Source organism: Pongo pygmaeus, chromosome 1, assembly GCF_028885625.2.
Source record: "Pongo pygmaeus isolate AG05252 chromosome 1, NHGRI_mPonPyg2-v2.0_pri, whole genome shotgun sequence".
Classification (NCBI taxonomy): domain Eukaryota; kingdom Metazoa; phylum Chordata; class Mammalia; order Primates; family Hominidae; genus Pongo; species Pongo pygmaeus.
Window position 1 is genome coordinate 91,238,391 of NC_072373.2, and position 22,320 is coordinate 91,260,710.

The following is a 22,320-nucleotide window of genomic DNA, read 5'->3' on the forward strand; positions in this document are numbered from 1 at the left end:
ACAGTAACAGAGAACCAAATACCACATGTTCTCACTTATAAGCAGGATCTAAATGATGAGAACTTATGGATACAAAGAAAGGAACAACATACACTGGGGTTTACCTGAGGGTAGAGAGTTGGAGGAGGGAGAGGATTAGAAAAAATAACCATTGAGTACTAGGGTTAGTACCTGGGTGACAAAATGATCTGCACAACCAACCCCTGTGACATGAGTTTAACTATATAACAAACCTGCACATGCAACCCTGAACCTAAAATAAAAATTTAAAAAAGGATAAACTATGGTCTAACTGTGACAAAGTTATTTTTTTAAATCTCTAGCAGCTAAACAAGCACTGACTTTGAAATAAGCAATATTAAAACAATTACAACTCATCCAGCTCACAGGTGCTGATTAACTGAGCCCCTGTTCCATCAGCCATAGCTACAGCTTTGATTAGACAAAATACTGATTTCAATATTGTTATCCTGATAAGAAGATGACCAAACATGGGCTGACTGGCCAGTTTGCAGAGACTGTGCACTTGTGTACCTTTGTGTCCTGAAAAGACCTTTTGATGTATATGTTCTAATTGTAATACATTTCAATATTAATTCTACACCACAAAGTGAACATGGGTCATATACTACATGGATGTTTGTTCTGTATGCATGTGTGCATGTGTCAAGACTATTGATTAGTTCATTCTCACACTGCTAATAAAGACATATGCAAGACTGGGTAATTTATAAAGGAAAGAGGCTTAATTGACTCACAGTTCAGCATGGCTGGGAAGCCTCAGGAAAATTACGATCATAGTAGAAAGCACCTCTGCACAGGGCAGCAGGAGAGAGAATGAGTGCCAAGCACAGGGGGAAGCCCCTTATGGAACCATCAGATCTCATAGGAAGTCCCTCACTATCACAAGAACAGCATGGGGGAAACTGTCCCCATGATCCAATTACCTCCCACTGGGTCCCTTCCATGATACATGGCAATGATTACAATTCAAGGTGAAATTTGGGTGGGGACACAGAGCCAAACCTTATCAGTTAGCCCATGGCTCCTCCCAAATCTCATGTCCTCACATTTCAAGGCAATCATGCCCTTTCAACAGTCCCCCAAAGTCTTAACTCATTCCAGTGTTAACACAAAAGTCCAAGTCCAAAGTCTCATCTGATACAATACAAGTCCCTTCTGCTTATGAGTCTGTATAATCCGAAGCAAGTTAGTTACTTCCTATATGCAATGGGGGTACAGGCGTTGTGTAAATACACCCCTTAGGAATGGGACAAGTTGGCCAAAACAAAGGGGGCTACAGGCCCCATGCAAGGCCAAAATCGAATAGGGCAGTCATTAAACCTTAAATTTCCAAAATGAATGATTTCCTTTGACTCCATGTCTCACATCCAGGTCATGCTGATACAAGAGGTGGGCTCCAATTGGTTTTGGGTAATTTTACCCCTGTGGCTTTTTTGCCCTCTTCTGGCTGCTTTCATGGCTGGCATTGAGTGCCTGTGGCTTTTCCAGGTGCATGGTGCAAGCTGTTGGTGGATCTATCATTCTGGGGTCTGCAGGACAGTGACCCTCTTCTCACAGCTCCACTAGGCAGTGCTCCAGTGGGGACACTGTGTGGGGGATCCAACCCCACATTTCCCTTCCTTACTGCCCTAGCACAGGTTCTCCATGAGGGCTCTGCCTCTGTAACACACTTCTTCCTGGACATCCAGGCTTTTCCCTACATCCTCTGTAATCTAGGCAGAGGTTCCCAAACCTCAATTCTTGACTGCTGTGCACCTGCAGGCCCAACACCACATGGAAGCTGCCAAGGCTTGGGGCTTGCACACTCTGAAGCAATAGCCTGAGCTCTACATTGGCCACTTTTAGCCATGGCTGGAATTGCTGGGACACAGGGCACTAAGTCCCAAGGCTGCACAGAGTAGGGGACCCCTGGACCCAGCCCAGGAAGCCATTTTACCCTCCTAGACCTCCAGGCCTGTGATGGGAGGATTTTCCTTGACCGTCTCTGATATGCCCTGGAGATATTTTCCCCATTGTATTGGTGATTATCATTTGGCTCCTCCTTACTTATGCAAATTTCTGCCACATGCTTTAATTTCTCCCCAGAAAATGGGGTTTTCTTTTCTGTTGCATCACCAGGCTGCCAGTTTTTCAAACTTTTATGCTCTGCTTCCTCTTGAATGCTTTGCTGCTTAGAAATTTCTTGCACCAGATACCCTAAATCATCTCTCTCAAGTTCAAAGTTGCACAGATCTCTAAGACAGGGGCAAAATGCTGCCAATCTCTTTGCATAGCAAGAGTGAACTTTACTCCAGTCTGCAAAAAGTTCCTTATCTCCATCTGAGACCACCTCAGCCTGGATTTCATTGTCTGTATCACTATCAGCATTTTGGTCAAAACCATTCAACAAGTCTCTAGGAAGTTCCAAACTTTCCCACATCTTTCTGTCTTCTGAGCCTTCCAAATCTCTAGGAAGTTCCAAACTTTTCCACATTTTTCTATCTTCTTCTGAGCCCTCCAAACTTTTCCAACCTCTACCTGTTACCTAGTTCCAAAGTCACTTCAAAAATTTTTGGTTATTTTTACAGCAGCACTCCACTCTCTCCCAGTACCAATTTACTGTATTAGTTCTTTTTCACACTGCTAATAAAGACATACCTGAGACTGGGCAATTTATGAAGGAAAGAGGTTTAATTGACTCACAGTTCAGCATGGTTGGGAAAGCCTCGGGAAACTTACAATCTTGGTGGAAGGCACCTCTTCACAGGGTGGCAGGAGAGAGAATGAGTGCTGAGCAAAGGGGGAAGCCCCTTATGAAATCATCAGATCTCATGAGAAGTCAGTCACTATCACAAGAACAGCATGAGGGAAACTTTCCCTGTGATTCAATTACCCTCCCACTGGGTCCCTTCCATGACACATGGCAATTATTACAATTCAAGGTGAGATTTGGGTGGGGACACAGAGCCAAACCTTATCACTTAGCCCATGGTTCCTCCCAAATCTCATGTCCTCACAGTTCAAGACAAAATCATGCCCTTCCAACAGTCCCCCAAATTCTTAACTCATTCAAGCATTAACACAAAATTCCAAGTTCAAAGTCTCATCTGAGATGTCAAGTCCCTTCCACCTATGAGCCTATGAAATCCAAAGCAAGTTAGTTACTTCCTAGATACAATGGTGCTACAGGTATTGGGTAAATACATTCATTCCAAATAAGAGATATTGACTGAAACAAAAGGGCTGCATGCCCCATGCAAGTCCAAAATCCAATAGAGTAGTCATTAAACCTTAAAGTTCCAAAATGTTATACTCCATGTCTCACATCTAAGTCATGCTGAAGCAAGAGATGGGACCCTACAGCTTTGGGCAACCACCTTCGTGCATATTTATAGCTCTTTCTGTAACCTGTTGAATATGTATGTTTAGCCTATCTATTCAGCATAAAGTTCTTACCCCAACCCCTCCTCCTTTGAAGTGCCTGTCTCTGGCCGTGGCCAGAGACAAATTGTGTATATGTGTGTGTGTGTTTTAAGTTAACAAACTTGACATACACTACTGAACTTGAAAGTGAAGGGCCAGTAGAGAAAACCAGGTCAGAGGTCATTTGCTTTACTCAACTAGCACAGGTGGATGGAATATTCCTATTGCCCTAATGGAGTGAGCAGGTCCACACATGTGTAGGCTGATAATGGAAACAGAGAACGGAGCCCTGAGGTGCTGGTCTGGGCATCACATTTGCAGCACTGCTAGCTTTTTGGTCAGCCTTTGCATTTAAAGACAAGCTGAGAAATGTACGACTATGTAATAGACTTGTGTTTGTGTTTGTTATCCTGGTTTTTTGTTTGTTTGTTTGTTTGTTTGTTTTTTTGAGACAGTGTCTCACTCTTGTTGCCCAGGCTGGAGTGCAATGGCACCATCTTGGCTCACTGCAACCTCTGCCTTCCGGATTCAGGTGATTTTCCCTCCTCAGCCCCCTGAGTAGGTGGGATTATAGGCATCTGCCCCATGCCTGGTCAATTTTTGTATTTTTAGTAGAGATTGGGTTTCACCATGTTGGCCAGGCTGGTCTCAAACTCCTGGCCTCAAGTGATCCACCCGCCTTGGCCTCCCAAAGTGCTGGGATTACAGGCATGAGCCTACATGTGTGGCCAAAGATTTCCTTTTTTTTTTTTTGTGAGACAGAGTCTCACTCTGTCACCCAAGCTGGAGTGCAGTGGCACCATCTCGGCTTACTGCAACCTTTGCTGTTATTCTTAAAAACTCAGAAAGGTGGAGACCACATAAGACTTGAACACAAGACTGCATGATCCCCAATGATCTTACTTGCTTTCATGGGCTTGTGGGGCACCCATTTGCCCATAAACATCCAGGCAACTCTCTCTGCCCTCTCCTGGGGAAGGAAGATGATGTCTCCCAAATGCCAAAAAAAAAAAAAAAAAAAATCCCCGAACCCCCACAAAAAAGAAAGAAAATATATATATACAAAATATAATACTTTTAACCATAAAAAGGAAGGAAATCCTTTCATTTGTGAAGACATGGATGAACCTGAAGGAAATTTTGTTAAGTGAAATAAGCCAGGCACAGAAAGAAAAATATCACATTATTTCATTGTATTAGTTTGTTCTCACACTGCTATGAAGAACTTTCCAAGACTGGGTAATTTATATGAAAAAGATATAAAGAAAAGAGGTTTAATTGACTCACAGTTCCACATGGCTGGGGAGGCCTCAGGAAAACTATAATCATGGCAGAAGGGGAAGTAGTCACATCTTACATGATGGCAGGTGAGAGAGCGTGTGAAGGAGGAACTGTCAAACACTTATAAAACCATCAGATGTTATGAGAACTCAGTCATTATCATGAAAACAGCATGGGAGAAACTGGCCCCTGTTCCCACCAAGTCCCTCCCTCAACACTTGGGGATTACAGGGATTACAATTTGAGATGAGATTTGGGTGGGGACACAGAGCCAAACTGTATCACTCATTCATATGTAGAATCTCAAAAAGTTGATCTCATAGTGGTAGACAGTAGAGTGGTGGTAACCAGAGGCTAGGGTTGTTGTAGGGGAGGGAGAAATGGGAAAATGTTGGTCAAAAGATATAATTATAGTTAGATAGGAGTAATAAATATCAAGAAATGTATTTTATAGCAAGGTGACTATAGCTAAAGATGAAATATTGTATTCCGGAAAAATATAAGGAGAGTGGATGTTATGTCTTCTCATGACAAAAATCATAGCTGTGAGGTAATATATTTGTTAATCAGTGAGATTTAATGACCTCACAATGTATATATACTTCAAAACATCATATTGTACCTGATAAAAACATATAATGTTATCTGTCAACTTAGAAAATTAAAAAAAAGAAATGATAGATTATTATGGCCTCCCAAAAAGAAAGGTCACAACAGAGAACTCACCATCTCATAACACAGCTCATTCTACCCCTAGGCAGTCATATTAAATTAATCTAATAACTAAATCATTCTTCTTTCTGTTAAATGCAAGGTGATCACCTTGTTTCTTCAGCCTAGAACTGCTCAAGTTCTATCAGAAACAATATCTAACAATTTCTCTTATCCTTTTCTGTCTCAGAGTGCCTTAAAAAATTAAATTTGGCCATCTTGATACATGGTCATGTTCACATCATGAGTGGAAGTTGACTATTCATCATGAAATGTAACTTAGCCACAGAGCCTAGGGACTTAAGCCAAATTTTACAGCTGCATTAAAGAAGCATTGATGAGAAGCCAGCATGCCATTCACTCATTCACACATTTGTGCATTTATCCATTCTATTGAGTTCTTAATAGCTACCAGAGACTCTTTAAGGTTCTGTAGATAAAAGAGGAAATTAAAAACAAATCAAAGTTTTACGGAAATTATACTTGAACTTGGAAGGTAGTTATTTTTTATCAGGAAATTAATAAATATAGTAAACTGATATAAATGCTCTGATGAAAAGGAAGATGGTCCTTTAAGAACGTATTAGTTTTAAAGGGTTGCTGTTAACAACGTACCTTTGACTGGGTGGCTTAAGCAACAGAAATTTATTGTCTCATGTCTCTGGAGGAATTAAGCCTGAGATCAAGTGGTGAGCAGGGTTGACTTATTCTGAGAAAGCAACTGTTTCATGTATCTTCCCTAGCTTTTGGTGGTTTGCTAGAAACCTTTGGTGTTCTTTGGCTTATTAATGCATTATTCTGATCTCTACTTTCATCATTACATGATGTTCCACCTGTAAATATGCCTCCGGAATTTCCCTTTTTAAAAAACAAAGACACCAGTGTTATTGAATTAGACAATAATTAGCCTAATGCTCTCACCTTACTTCATTGTATCAGTAATGACCCTATTTCCAAATAAAGTCACATTTTTAGTTATGAGAAGTGAGGAACTGAGCACACAAACTTTGGAAGGATACAGTTCAACCAGTAGAAGTCCATTCTTGACCTACACTACTTCATATCCTGATGAAATGCAAAATCACCTCACCTCAACATCCCCCAATGTCTTAACTCATTCATTAAAATTAACTAAGTCCAAAATCTCAACTAAATATCAAAATAAATATGGGTGAGACTCAGTATATGATGAATTCCATGGCAAAAGTCCTCTCCATCTGTGAACTTGAAAAGCTAGAAAATATGTTATCTCTTTTAAAATACTATGATCTGCCAGGCATAGCATAGAAATTTCCATTTTAAAAGGGAAGAGCCAGACAGAAGAAAAGGGATACAGGTCCCAAACAAGTCCAAAAACCAGTGGAGAAAATAATATTAGATTTTAAAGCTCTTTGGATCCATGTTTAACATACTTTGGTACAAGCTGACAGCATGTCAGCTGAAATGGTTGATGGTGTCCACTTGTCATATACCTGATCTCTTTAGCAAGTGGTTATTCAGCACCCAATGGGGATGTCTCTTGGTATTCTCTTCAGAGTCTCTCTCTCTGCAATGTGAATAGAATAAGCATTTTTCAAATGCTTGTATTCAAATCCTCATTTATTTTTCTCAAAAATTTTTCTCTTCAGTTTATCTCTCTTCTCTTTTTATTTTAAACAGTAAGAAGAAATTAGGGTATTCCTTCAACATTGTGCTTAGAAGTTTCCTCAGCTAAATATCTGAGTTCATCACTTACAGAGTCTACTCTTTATTCAACAGAACACAATACAGCCAAGAGAGCCAGGTCCTCTCTCACTATATAATGAGGATTGCCTTTCTTCCCATTTACCTCATCTCCACCTCAGACCTAATTAGAACCGTCTTTAACATTTATATTTCTAGCAACATTCTGTTGATCATGACATATTCATTCTAAAAGATCATAGAGGCTTTCTCTTTGACTGTCCTCTTTTTCTTTCTAAGTCCATACCAGAACCTCCTTTAAAGTTCATGTTTACAAATAATCTCTTCAAGGCAACCCATAGTTTTTATATTACCTCATTCTTCCAGTTTAAATCCATTATATTATATACCTCATTCTTCCAGCTGATACCAATTTTCCAATTCCAAAGCCATCTCCACATTTTTAGGTATTTGTTACAATAGTACCCCATGTCGCTTTTCCAAACTATCACTTTTCTAGGGCATCTAAAAGAAAAGACCACAAACTGGGTGGCCTAAACAACAGAAGTTTATGGTTTCACAGTTCTGGAGGCTATAAGTCCAAGATCAAACGTGAACAGATTTGATTCCTTCTGATGGCTGTGAAAGAATCTGTCCTGTGCCTACTCCAAAGGTTCTAGTGGTTTGATGAAAATCTTCAGTGTTCTTTGGCTTATAGATGCATAACCTTACTATCTGTTTTTGTGTTCACATGGTATTCTCTATAGCATGTCCTTCTCTGTGTTCAAATTTTCCCTTTTTATAAGGCATAGTCATATGAAATGGAGGCCCACTGTAAAGACATTATCTTGATTTGCTTTTCCAGGAAGACACTATTTTAAAATTCACAAGTATTGCAGCTTTCTCTCTAAAAAGAAAAGACTAGTCATTTTCAAGAAATTATACTGGGAAAACTAGATAGTCACATGCAAATGAATAAACTGGATTCATTATTTCATATCATATGAAAAAATTAGTTCAAAATGGATCAAAACTCTTAAATGTGAGAACTGCAATTATATACATCTTAGAATAATACATAGGTGTAAATCCACATGACCCTGGATTTGGCAATAGACTCTAAGATATGATATCAAATGCACAAGCAAAAAAATATAAATTGGACTTTATTAAAATTAAAAACTTTTACATATCAAATAACATTATCAAGAATATGAGAAGACAACCAGTAGAATAAAAGTAAATATTTGCAAATCATATATTCCATAAGGGACTTATAAGGAACTGTACAACTTAATAATAAAGACAACCTAATTAAAAAATAGTCAAAGACTCTGAATAGAAATTTCTCCAAGAAGATATACAAACAGCCAATAAGTATTTTTGAAAATGCTTGACATTATTAGTCATCAGGGAAATGCAAATCACTTTATACCCACTAGGTTGGTTATACCCACTAGGATGACTAGAATAAAAAATTATGTAGTAAAAAGTGTTGATGAGGATGTGGAGCAATTAGGACTTTTCTACACTGCTTGTGGGAATGTAAATTGTTGTAGCCACTTTGGAAGACTGTCTGACAATATCCCATCACCTCACATCTGTTATGATGTGTATCAACAAACAAACAAACAAACAAACAAACAAAAAAGATAACAGGTGTTGGTGAGGATGTTGAGAAATTGTAACCCTTATATGCTATTTATGGGAATGCACAATGGTATAATCACTAAGGAAAACATTACTGAGGTTTCTTAAAAAATTAAAAATGTGGGAAAGTGTTGAGTGAAATAGGTGTAGAGTGGCCCACTCTCACCATGGGCTTCCAGAATCCTAGCTGTAGGAGATCCCATAACTCCCACAGACATCTGAGCTGGCTAGAAGTGCCAGGAGAGTTGGCAGAGACAGAACTCCAGATTGCACAGACAGAGGGTTTGGCACAGGAATGGCTGCAGTGGAGCATGGACATGGATGACCATCCCTTAAGGTTTGCCATACTCCTCTAGGTGGCTTTAGCCTTTGTTGGCTGCAGGGGCTGGATAGAAATGAGCTATCTGCTCAAAGGGTGGGGCTGGTTTGATCAGAGTGCCCCCATCTGTTGGCCTTTCTCAGAATTTCTGCCTCACTGCACCAACTTTCAGCATGGCCTTGGCTGCACTGACCCACAATTGCTGTCTCACCAAAGCATTTTTGCCGGCATGTCCCCACATAGATGGTTTAGACAGTAGACTGAGAACACCTCAGCCCCTTCAGTGCAGCAGGTCCTTTACCTCAAGTGGCCAGAACAAAAAAGGTGTTGGCCTAGTTTCAGACCCCTAGGGGTAGAGCACACAGCCTAAAAGTGCTGAGCTGATCCTTGGACCCATGAAATTATCCAGAATCAAAGCTGATCAACTAAACCCAACTTATAGCATAGTAAAACACTCAAGGGCATCAAAGAATATAAAATAAAAGAGCCCCATCCAAAGGACAGCAATTGCAAAGACTACCAAAATATTAGCCCACAGAGATGGGAAAGAACCAGTGCAAGAGCTCTGGCACTGTAGAAACCAGAGTGTCTTACCTTCAAACTACCATGCTACATACCCAGCAATGTCTAGATGGCAATGAAGATTATTGAAATATAGGAGAAAGCAGAAACCCAATCAAAGGAATCTAAGGAATCCAATAAAATAATACAAAAGCTTAAAGATAAAATAGCCATTTTAAGAAAGAATGAAACTAACCTACTAGAGCTGAAAACTCACTACAAAAATTTCATAATATAATTGGAAGTACTAACAGCAGAAGCTGAGGAAAGCTGAGGAAAGAAATCTCAGAGCTTGAAGATCAGTTCTTCAAATCAACTCAGTCAGATAAAAATAAAGGAAAAAATAATAAAAAATGAATGAAACTTCAAGAAATATGAGTTTATGTAAAGAGACCAAACCTACAACTGATTTGCGTCACAGAAAGAGATGGAGAGAGACCAAGCAACTTGGAGAACATATTTGAAGATATTTTCCCTGAAAATTTACCTGACCTTGCTAGAGAGGTTGACATGTAAATTCAGGAAATTCAGAGTACCCCAGCAAGATATTACACAAGATGACAATCCCTAAGACACATAGTTATCTAATTCTCCAAGATCAAGGTAAATAAAAAATATGAAAGGCAGCAAAAGAGAAGAGGCAGATCATGTACAAAGGGAACCCTCATCACACTAAAAGTGGACCTTTCAGCAGAAATTTTGCAAGCCAGAAAAGACTAAAGGCCTACATTCAGCATTCTTAAACAAAAGAAATTCTAACCATGATTTCATATCCAGCCAAACTAAGCTTTGTAAGTGAAAGAGAAACATAATCCTTTTCAGACAAACAAACACTAAGCGAAATTGTTGCCATTAGACCTGCCTTATAAGAGGTCCTTCAGGGAGTGTTGAACATGGAAACAAAAGGCTACCTGCCACAAAAATCACACTTAATTAAATATTCCATAGACACAATATGCAACTATACAATCAAATCTACATAACGACCAGATAATAACACTACGACTGGATCAAATCCTTACATATCAATATTAACCTTCAACATAAGCAGGCTAACCACTCCACTTAAAAGGCACAGAATGGTAAGTTAGATAAAGAAGCAAGACTCAATTACATGCTGTCTTCAAGAGACCCATCTTACATGTAAAGACACAGGCTTAAATTAAATGGATGGAGGAATATCTATAAAGCAAATGGAAAACAAACAAAATAGAGCAGGGGTTGCTCTTTTATTTCAGGAAAAAAAAAAAAAAAACAGACCTTAAACCAAAAACTATCAAAGAGGATGAAGAAGTGCATCACATAATGATAAAAGGTTCAATTCTACAAGCAAGACTTAACTATTCTAAAGATGTGTGCATTCAGCACTGGCACAACCAGATCCATAAAACAAGTTCTTAGGGACCTATGAAGAGACCTAGCTAACCTCACAATAATAGTGGGAGAATACAACACCCTACTAACATTGTTAGATAAATCATTGAGGCAGAAAACTAACAAAGATATTCAGGAACAAAATTTCACACTTGACTAAACTGACCTAACAGACATATAAGGAATATTCCACTCAACAACAGAATATACATTCTTCTCATCTGCACATGGCACATACTCTGTTCCGCATGCTTGGCCACATGCTTGGCCATAAAGCAATGCTCAAGAAATTAAAAAAACAGAAATTATATCAACCACACTCTCAGATCACAGTGCAACAAAAATACAAATCAATACCAAGAAGATTTCTGAAAACCATAGAAGTATTTGGAAATTAAACAACTTACTCCTGAATGACTTTTGGGTGATAAATGAAATTAACGCAGAAATCAAGAAGTTTTTGAAACTAATGAAAACAAAAATACAATATATCAGAATCTCTGGGACACAGCTAAAGCAGTGTTAAGAGAAAAGTTTATAGCACTAAAGGCCTACATCAAAAAGTCAGAAATATCTTAAATGTATACCTAACGTCACATTTACAGGAACTAGAAAAAACAAAAGGAAACCAAACCCAAAACTAGCAGAAGAAAAATAATAATCAAAATCTAAGTTGAACTGAATAAAATTGAGATGTGAAAATTCACAAAAATAATCAAGAAAACTAAAAATTGGTTTTTTGAAAGAATAAGATATATAGACCACTAGCCAGATTAATACACAAAGAAAGAAAACAAGAGAAGATCCAAATAAACACAATTAGAAATGACAAAGGGGACATTACCATGGAACCCACAGAAATACAAAAAACTCTCAGAGACCGTTATGAACAATTTCTATGCTGAAAAACTAGAAAATCTAGAAGAAACAGATAAATTCCTGAAAACATACAACCTGCCAAGATTGAACCAGGAAGACATTGAATACATAAACAGATCAATAACAAGTTCTGAAATTGAATCCATAATAAAATACCTATGAACCAACAAAAGCCATGGATCAGACAGATTCACATCTGAATTCTACCTGATAGATAAGGAGGAGCTGATACCAATCCTACCAAAATTATTCCAAAATATTGAGGAGCGGAGAGTCTGCCCTAAATCATTCTATGAGGTCAGCATTATTCGGATACCAAAACCTGACAGAAACACAAAGGAAAAAAAAAACTTCAGGACAATATGCCTGATAAATATTGATGCAAAAGTCCTCAAAAAAAATACTAGCAAACTAAATCCAGAAGCACAGCAAAAGCTAAGCCAGCATGATCAAGTAAGCTTTACTCCTGGGATGCAAAGTTGGTTCAACATATGCAAATCAATAAATGTGATTTATCACATAAACAGAACTAAAAACAAAAATCACGTGATTATCTAAATAGATGCAGAAAATGTTTCAATAAATTCAACATTCTTTCATGTTAAAAACCCTCAACAAACTAGGTATCAAAGGAACATACCTCAAAATAATGAGACATCTATGACAAACCCACAGCCAACATCATATCACAAATAGGCAAAAGCTGAAATCACACCTCTTGAGAACCAGAACAAGACAAAGTTGTTACTACTCCTGGTTCAACATAGCACTGGAAGTTCTAGCCAGAGCTGTCAGGCAAGAGAAAAAAAATAAAAGACTTCCAAATAGAAAGAGAGGAAGTCAAACTACCTCCTTTTGCAGGTAATATGATTCTATACCTGGAAAACCCCATAGCATTTGCCCTAAATTTCCCAGAAATTATAAACAACTTCAGCAAAGTTTCAGGATATAAAATGAATGTACAAAAATTAGTAGCATTTCTATACAAGTAATAATACCCAAGCTGAAAGCCAAACCAAGAACATAGTTCCTTTCACAATAGCCACACAAAGAATAAACACATAGGAATATGGCTAACCTGGGAGGTAAAAGATTTCTACAACAACAGTTACAAAATGCTGCTAAAAGAAATCAGAGATGATACAAACAAATGGAAAGACATTCCATTCTCATGGATAGGAAGAATCAATATTGTTAAAATGGCTATATTCTCCAGAGCAATTTATAGATTCAATGTTATTCTGATCAAACTACCAATGTCATTTTTCACAGAATTAGAAAAATTATTCTAAAATTTATATGGAACCCAAAAAAGATCCCAAATAACCAAAATAATCCTATGCAGAAACAACAAAGCTGGAGGCATCACATAATCCAAATTTAAACTATACTACAAAGTTACAGTCACCAAAGTAGCATGGTGCTAGAACAAAACAGATACATAGACCAATGGAACAGGTTAGAGAACCCAGAAATAAAGCTGCACACCTACAACCATTGGATCTTCAACAAAGTTGACAATAACAAGTAATGGAAACAGGACTTCCTATTCAACAAGTAGTGTCAGGATAACTGGCTAGTTATATACAGAAAATTAAAACTGGAAGACTTCCTTTCACCATATAAAAAATCTACTCAATATAAAGTTAAAAAAAACTTATATATGTAAAACCTAAAACTGTAAATGCCCTAGAAGAAACCTAGGAAATACTATTCTGGACATTAGCCTTGGCAAAGACTTCATGACAATGACTCCAAAAGCAAATGTAACAACAACAACAAAAATTGACAAGTGAGATCTAATTAAAGTCTTCTGTACAGCAAATTAGACTATCAACAGAATAAAAAGATAGTCTACAGAATGGGAGAAAGTATTTGCAAACTACGATTCTGAGAAAGGTCTAATATCTAGACTCCATAAGGAACTTAAATCAACAAGCAAAAACCAAACAATTTCATTAAAAATGGTCAAAAGCCATGAATAGATCTTTCTCAAAAGAGGATCCATGCAACTAACAAGCATGTGAAAAATGCTCAATATCACTAATCATTAGAGAAATGCAAATCAAAACTACAGGGAGATACCAGCTCACGCCAGTCAGAATAGCTGTTATTAAAAAGTCAAAAAATAACTGATGCTGGTGAGGTTGTAGAGAAAAGGGAACATTTATACATTGCTGGTGGAAATGCCAATTATATACCATATTTTTTTATATGGTGAAAGGAAGAGGTCCAGTTTTAATTTTCTTCATACAGCTAGCCAGTGATCCCGATGCTATTTGCTGAATACTTCAGCCACTGTTGAAAGCAGTTTGGAGATTTCTCAAATAACTTAAAAACAGAACTAATATTTGACCCAGCAATCCCATTACTGGTATATACCCAAACGAATATAAATTGTTCTACTAAAAGATACGTGCATGTATATGGTTTTTTTGTTTGTTTATTTATTTCTTTATTTTTTGATTCAGAGTCTCACTCTTGTCCCCCAGGCTGGAGTGCAATGGCATGATCTTGGCTCACTGCAACCATCACCTCCCAGGTTCAAGCGATTCTCCTGCCCCAGGCTCCCAAGTAGCTGAGACTACAGGTGCCTGCCACCACAAAAGGCTAAGTTCTTGTATTTTTAGTAGAGATGGGGTTTCACCATGTTGGCCAGGCTGGTCTCGAACTCCTGACCTCAGATGATCCACCCACCTCAGCCTCCCAAAGTGCATGTGTATGCTTATTACACTTTTCATAATAGTAATGACATGGAATCAATCTAGATGGCCATTAACAGTGGTTTAGATAAAGAAAATGTGGTATGTATACAACATGATACACTACAGAGCCATAAAAAAACAAAATCATTATTGGGGGAACCCACCTCCAATATTTCAATGTAGGTTCTTTCTATTTTCCATAAGTGTCAGCCAGCTGAGAAATAAAGACAGTACAAAGAGGAATTTTACAGCTGGGCCACCAGGGGTGACATCACATATCGGTAGGACCATGATGCCCGCCTGAGTCTCAGACCAGCGAGTTTTTATTAAGGGTTTCAAAAGGGGAGGGGGTGTAAGAACAGGGAGTAGGTACAAAGATAACATGCTTTAAAGGGCAAAAAGCAGAACCACTAGTAAAAGTCTAACAAAGATCACATACTTCTGAGGGAACAGGACAAAGGGCAAAAGCAGAACCACTGATAAGGGTCTATGTTCAGCGGTGCATGTGTTGTCTTGATAAACATCTTAAACAACAGAAAACAGGGTTTGAGAGCAGAGAACCAGTCTGACCACAAGTTTACCAGGGCGGAGTTTCCCCAACCCTAGTAAGCCTGAGGGTTCTGCAGGAGACCAGGGCGTATCTCAGTCCTTATCTCAACTGCACAAGACAGACATTCCCAGAGCAGCCGTTTATAGATCTCTCCCCAGGAATGCATTCCATTCCCAGGGTATTAATATTAATATTCCTTGCTAGGAAAAGAATTTAACAATATCTTTCCTACTTGCACATCCATTTATAGGCTGTCTGCAAGAAGAAAAATGTGGCTCTTTTTGCCTGACCCCGCAGGCAGTCAGACCTTACGGTTGTCTTCCCTAAAAATCGCTACCATTCTGTTCTTTTTCAAGGTGCACTGATTTCATATTTTTCAAACTCACATGTTTGACAATCAATTTGTACAGTTAAAACAATTATCACAGTGGTCTGAGGTGAGATACATCCTCAGCTTATGGAGATAACAGGATTAAGAGATTAAAGTAAGGACAGGCGTAAGAAATTATAAAAGTATTATTTGGGAACTGATAAATGTCCATGAAATCTTCACAATTTATGTTCCTCTGCCATGGCTCCAGCCAGTCCCTCCATTCGGGGTCCCTGACTTCCTGCAACAAATCATGTCCTTTGCAGGAACACAGATGCAGCTGCAAGGCTTTATCTGAAGCAAAATAACACAGGAACAGAAAACCAAATACCACGTGTTCTTACTAATAAGTAGGAGCTAAACATTGAGTATGCGAGGACACAAAAAGAAGCACAATAGACACTGGTGGTTCACTTAAAGGTCAAGGGTGGGAGGAGGGTGAAGACTGAAAAACTACCTATCAGGTACTGTGCTCACTACCTGGGTAACAAAATCATTTGTATGCCAATCCCAGCAACATGTCATGTATTGATGTAACAAACCTGCACATGTAGCCCCTGAGTCTAAAATAAAAGTTGTAAGAAAAAATATGAATGCCATATGACCCAAGATTTCTTCTTCTTGGTATTTATGCAAAATAATTAAAATAGGAAGTTGAAGAGATATTACTAGTGCTCCCATGTACATTACAGTATTATTCAAAATAGACAAGATGTGAAAACTACCTAAATGTCCCAGTTTTGAATGAATAGATAAGAAAATGTGGTGTGTATATATAATGGAATGTTATTCTTTCTTAATGAAGGAAATTCTGCAATAGTTACAGCATGAATGAAATTCTGCAATAGTTACAGCATGAATGAACCTTGAGGGCAATATGCTAAGTGCAATAAGCCAGTCATAAGAGAATAAATACTGCATGAGTCCATTTATGTAGAGTATGTATAATAGCCAAACTTACAGGAGCAGAAAATAAAATGGTGGTTGGCTGGGGCTGGAGGAAGGGGGAAATGGAAGCGGCTATTCGATGGGTATACAACTTCAGATATGCCAGATGAACAAGTTCTGTAGATCTGCTGCACAACACTGTGCTTATAGTTCCTAATACTGCATTGTAAACTTGAAATTTGTTAAGTGGTTGATCTCATGTATTCTTATCACAATAAAATTCTAATACATGCCTCACTATATGGTTTTAGAGAAATAATGTTGCTAACAGTGTTGGGTTTGCCTCTTCCAATCATAATCATTTGCTAATACACTAGAGATCCTCTCAGAGCTATTATTCTGCCTCTTGCACAGAACCACTTGGTACAAACTGATCTCTAAGATGTCTATGAGGGTAGATTAGATCTCTGTGAGCTGTTCTGTCTTTCTCTTTGGTTCACACATTTCAAAGATAGGGGAAGCCCCAGATTCTCACCTACTTGTGGTCCCAAGTAGGAGCTCTGATGTGTAGTAAGATATAAAAATATAAGAGAGTGGGGTAAAGGCATTAGAGGTTGAAGCTGTTTAAATTAAAACACAGTGAACAGGCTAATTCTGTTGGGTGGAAGATAATTTCATTCTTATCTCATTTGCAGACATGACTGTCCTTAGAAGTTAAAATTTCAGGGAGAAATTGCAAACACATTAGACAAAGCACCTAAATGATTCATTCTCTAACTGTTGATTACCATCATCTACATACTCAAGAGTGGTCCATTATACCTAGTTTACATAAAGTAATATGAATATTATGTATTTGAGTAGCTCAGAATACCAATATCATTTGTATATAAAGCAGTTATTTGCTTAGTGTCCATAAGTCAAATTTGAATTTGGAGGATGTTTTAGCAGTTTGTGACATCTTCTCAGATGAAATCTGTTTCCTAACTAGCTGAATGATGTGATTTTGACCACTTCACTCAATCCCTGAATTTCGGTTTTTTCACTGCACATGAAGAAAAAATTCAGTGACTTCAAAATATCTTTCAAAATTTGATTTTCCCAAATGAACAAAATTATCATATATATATGTTTATATATATATACACACACATATGAATATTAGCAATGATATTTGGCAATAAAGAATGTCTAAAAAACCTTATTCATGGTATCTGAATCTATCATACTTTCTTACCTTTATGATGATAAAAGACATAATCGGAAAGGTGCACGGCAACAGAAAAAAAAAAAGCTACATTTATTCCTTGGATTGTTCATCCAGACCATAAAGGCAGAACTTTAATGCCTCTTTTCCTTAGATTAATTGGGCATATATAGCTTCAGATCACCACAGTTCTCTGATGAGTACAGAAGATTGTTATTTTGCATTTATCTACTTTTTCATAATTGTAAGGGTGAGAGTGAGGCTCTTTTCAGCTTTCTCCATCTTAGGTGGAATCTGTCTTATTCATTGTTTAATTTGCATCTTATCCCTGTTCTCTTAACATTAGCACACCTAACCCAAGCCACAACAACAGGCCTGGATGTTAAATCAAGGACTATATAAGACAACCTAAGTGTCACTTGGAAAGTAAATTTGCTTTCTGTGCCCTTTTTTCTTTATATATGGAGAGTAAAAAGGATAAAACTGTCAACCTTCTAGAGCTACTGTGAAGATTAAGTGACACAAAATAATTGCACCAGGTGCCAAATATATGATCCATAAATACATTATAAGTTTTAGATACTGACTTTCTGTCATTCTACTCTAAAATAAATTAATTATTCCTCAGTTTGCCTAAGTTAACTGTCTGCCTGGGCAACTTTCTGATGGATTTATATAGTGGAATATGAGAAGAGGAAATATGGTTGGAGAGCTCCTGAGGAGCTGTTGGTGCTGAAGGAAATGTATAGAACCAGATAATTTACATCAAACAGGGCCAGGAATTCCTCTAACATAGGCAAATGCCTTCATGCACATCACCAGAAGGTGCCTGGTTTGGCAAGCAAATTATCCAATTATTCCCCCTCCAGGAGTCCAATTCTGAAAAGATATCTCTAGTTTTGGCTAGAGCAACTCCTTCCCAGGACACAGTGCTTGCAACAGAATCATAGGCTGGATTTCACCCCTACCTGTCCCTTGGTCTGTATTCTTTGGGCAGGGCACAGTCAGTTCAGTCTTAACCAGGGCCTATTCCTTAAAGATCCCATCCAAACTATAAATCTGTGTGCCCTACCCTGACTTGCAGGCCACAGTTTATTTGCTTTTATGTAACTCACAGATAGATTAAAGAATCTCCTATGGAAGCACTCTTTAAGAAAAAAGAAGTTTATTTTTTTTTCAAATTATGAAAATTCTGAATGCAGAATATGATATGAAGAAAATGCATAAAAGTAAAACTAATGAAATAAAATGCACCCTTAATACTCCATTTCCTAGAATTAATATCTGGTGTATATATATATATATATATATATATATATATATATATATATATATAGTATTTCAACTATATATATATACATATATTATTTTCTGTGCTTCGATCTTATCTTCATAAACATCATTACCAATGGCATCAGGTTTCTAGATGGAGGACTTCAGGCAAAATTTCCACACTTGAATAAAGATTGAACAGTAGTTATTTGATATCCTTGTCCTTGGTGACCTTGAAGCATAAAGAGATAAAAATAAACCAGTTGAGATGCAGGTAGTCATACATTTCTTTCTTCAATCACACTGCCTCTCCTCCCTTTGAGCCACATCTCTTCTTCTATTTCCATCTGAAGGACTCTTTTCTCATTCTCACCTATCTCCTTTAAAGAATTCCTGTCCTTGGAGTCACATCTTCCCCCTCCGTTGGGACCATGAAATACGATATTCACTCCCACCTTGCATGAGCCCAAGTGAAAGGGCAGGAGATGTCAGGGAACAACAGGATAGAGAAAGGAGCTGGTGTGTTCAATGACAAGGGCTAATGGGAAACTTCTCATTGGGCAGAAAGGTAGGAGAAGCATACAAAATGTATTCCTGGTGCAACTGCTGTCAAGGAAGGCTTGGGACTTTTGACTAATGGCCCTGAGAACTGGAGCAATCAGAAAGCCTTTGCATTTTTGTGGGTCTGAATGTGTTAGCCTTTATTCTGATCTTTTTGCATTCCAATATTAGCCTTTATTTGTTCCAAAATCCCACATGAATATATGTGACAAACAGCATAAACTTTGTCATGTAGATCCAACCATCTCTGTCTACACAGAGATGTTTCTCACAAAAGACAGCTACCTTTGTGTTCTGATTTGCTTAGGGACATCCTTGGTAATTTAGGACTGTTATGAGCTATGTTGACCACCCTCAAATTTCACTCCCTCTTCTGTTCATTGTGTACCACAAATAATTCGATGAGTTAATATGTGAAACAATTGGATTATAAAGGATTAATGAAGATAATTATTGAAAAACACTTAGAATAGTCTGAGTCATTCTGCATACTCAGTTAATGAGAGACATCATTATTTCTATTCTATTAGGTACTTTTAGTCACATCTACTGTTTTAACAACTATGTCTATATTGATGTAATTCAGTAAAAAGCCCAGCCAAAATTACCCAAGTTTAAGCTCTATATATCAGATGGATACTTCTTAGATGTCCTGTGGGAATCTCAAACTTAACTTGTCTAGAGCAGAGCACATTTTTTCCCTGGAACATGGTCTTTCTACTGTGCTCATAGAGGTGTATTGAAGAGTAAATGCAATCATACACATAAAAACATAACTTTCACTTCCAGCTTTACCCAGTAGATGCTCAGTTAGAAAAATATTGTTTTCATTGTTATTTAAAGACTATGCAAGTTTTATGTGTCAGCCTGATCCAGAAATGAATTATGATTTATGCTGATTCTCTTGTGGAAAACCCAGATAAAGTTGTAGTGACTGGGAATAAAACTAATAGCTTCTTTTTTTCCCATATAGTAATTCTGAGCCAGTAATATCTCCATTTGTTTTCCCAACCATTCTGGGCTCTTTGATTTAGGAGAGTCGTGACAAAAGATGAAAAATAAGAATGGTCTGCTTTTGACTTTAAATCCAAAAGCATAGAAAAATTTATACAAATTAATAATTAATACAAACACAGTATTATTGGGATGACCTATGATATACAAAAGCAAGGACTTCTTTCAGAGCTAGTGAATCACAGAGGAAGTAATAGGATGTATTTTCCAGGCATCCTGTGGAAGTGCTAGATATCAAAGAAGAAATGGCTACATGGGTGGTTAGGTGTAGGAGACATAGGACCCTAGCTGGGATTCCTGGGCTAAGGGAGGTTTAGATGCAGTCAAATAAATCTAATGGCTATAGAAACAGACCATATGCATATTTAAAATGGTAGAACCTAGGCAAACTTTGCGTAGTCTCTTCAAAGCCAAAATGTAGGAAAAATAAGTTCTTTTCCAGAATGTTGTCCTGGGATGTCCAATTATGTCTATTAAGTAACAGAAAGGTGGGTCTGAGCTGGTAATGACTACATATGCATTCCATCCACGGTCACCTAAGCCAAGATGGCTAAAGAGGACATGCTAGCTTTGACTCTCAAATAAATTACATATAATTTATTGAGGAAAATGTGATTATTGGGCTTATCAAAAACAACAAAAACATAAACAAACCAAAAAACTACCACAAATTGAGAACTCCTGTATATAGGTAATCTGTCTTCAACTAGTCTGTATGGTGACATGTCTTCAACCAAAAGAGTGGTGATGTGATTCTCCTCTTGCCTTTCTCTTTCATCACCTTCCCTCTCACAATAGATCATAGTCTGCTCTTTCCTAGGTGGAGGTGACTCCACTGGTCATATCATGACCAAAAGCAGGCTGGGATTTAATTGGAACACTTACATATAAATTCATTAGTTCACCTTTGTCTGAAGTTCTCTGGACAAGAAATCTATAAACTGTACTTATTATCAAGTGTGATTGAAAAACACTTTATTATTAGAATTTTAATAAATGTTCTAAATAAAATAAAGAGAAATGTTCAGGACACCTTGGCATGATGTGTTCTATGGCAGGAGGAGGATATCAGTGCAGTATTTTTCTGAGGAAGGGGGATTTTGGTTGGCCCAGAAATATATTGGGGCAAATGAAGAGATGAGAGTAAGGGATTCTAAACAAAGGAAGTAGCATATGTCAAGACAATAGCTATAGAAAGAAATAGGGATTTTGAATATCAATCCTAAGTTATGGTCATTAGTCATAGTGGAAAATTGTGAAAGGAAACTGGAATGGAAGGTACGAACATACTGTTGTATTCATCTCTCCTTGTCTGGATACCTCCCCACATACACCATATTTGCACCAATGAAAAACAGTAATCTTCTTGAAGACAGAAATGATTTCATGAATGCATATTTTGTGAGTATTGAAGGACTTAGAATCCAGTGGCATGTCCAATTATATATTGATAAATGAATGAGAAATGTAGTAAAATAATGAAATAATATACAGAGTTTAAATGAGAATCCCTTTGAAGACTCTGATTACCCCTACAATTATATTTTAGAGGTACGGCAATGCAAATAGAAAGGTGGTACCTTATTTAAGGAACTGCTGGATGGCAGTTGGTGGAAGTGTCAGAAGAAATAGGAGGGGCCACAGTTGGTGAGGTGATTCTAAAGTTTGCAGGCGATGACTGTGCTCCTGGGCGGGTTTCATCCTTCTGGAGTCACAAATTTGGGTAATTTAGTCTTTCACTTTATGACAGAAAGAACTGTTTTTTTCTGCTTAATATTTTCCTATATAAGTTGGATATAATACATTTGTGTATATATATGTGTGTGTGTGTGTGTGAAAATCCCTTTTTATAGAATCTTCCCTCTGCTAATCTCTCTGGATGCTGGCATA

General features: G+C 37.6%; 1 protein-coding gene across 2 annotated transcripts in view; it reads right to left on the reverse strand.

Moving 5' to 3' along the window:
• Positions 1-18,726: 18,726 nt before the first annotated feature.
• PYHIN1 (pyrin and HIN domain family member 1) overlaps positions 18,727-22,320 on the reverse strand; it is a 37,809-nt gene continuing 34,215 nt past the window's right edge. For both annotated transcript variants that reach the window (XM_063669097.1, XM_054493533.1), the window contains exons 8-9: positions 22,011-22,135; positions 18,727-19,087 (exon numbers count right to left, since the gene is read on the reverse strand). In XM_063669097.1, the coding sequence (XP_063525167.1) occupies positions 22,016-22,135 (120 nt within the window). In that variant the 3' untranslated portion in view covers positions 18,727-19,087; positions 22,011-22,015. The remainder of the gene's footprint in view (positions 19,088-22,010; positions 22,136-22,320) is intronic.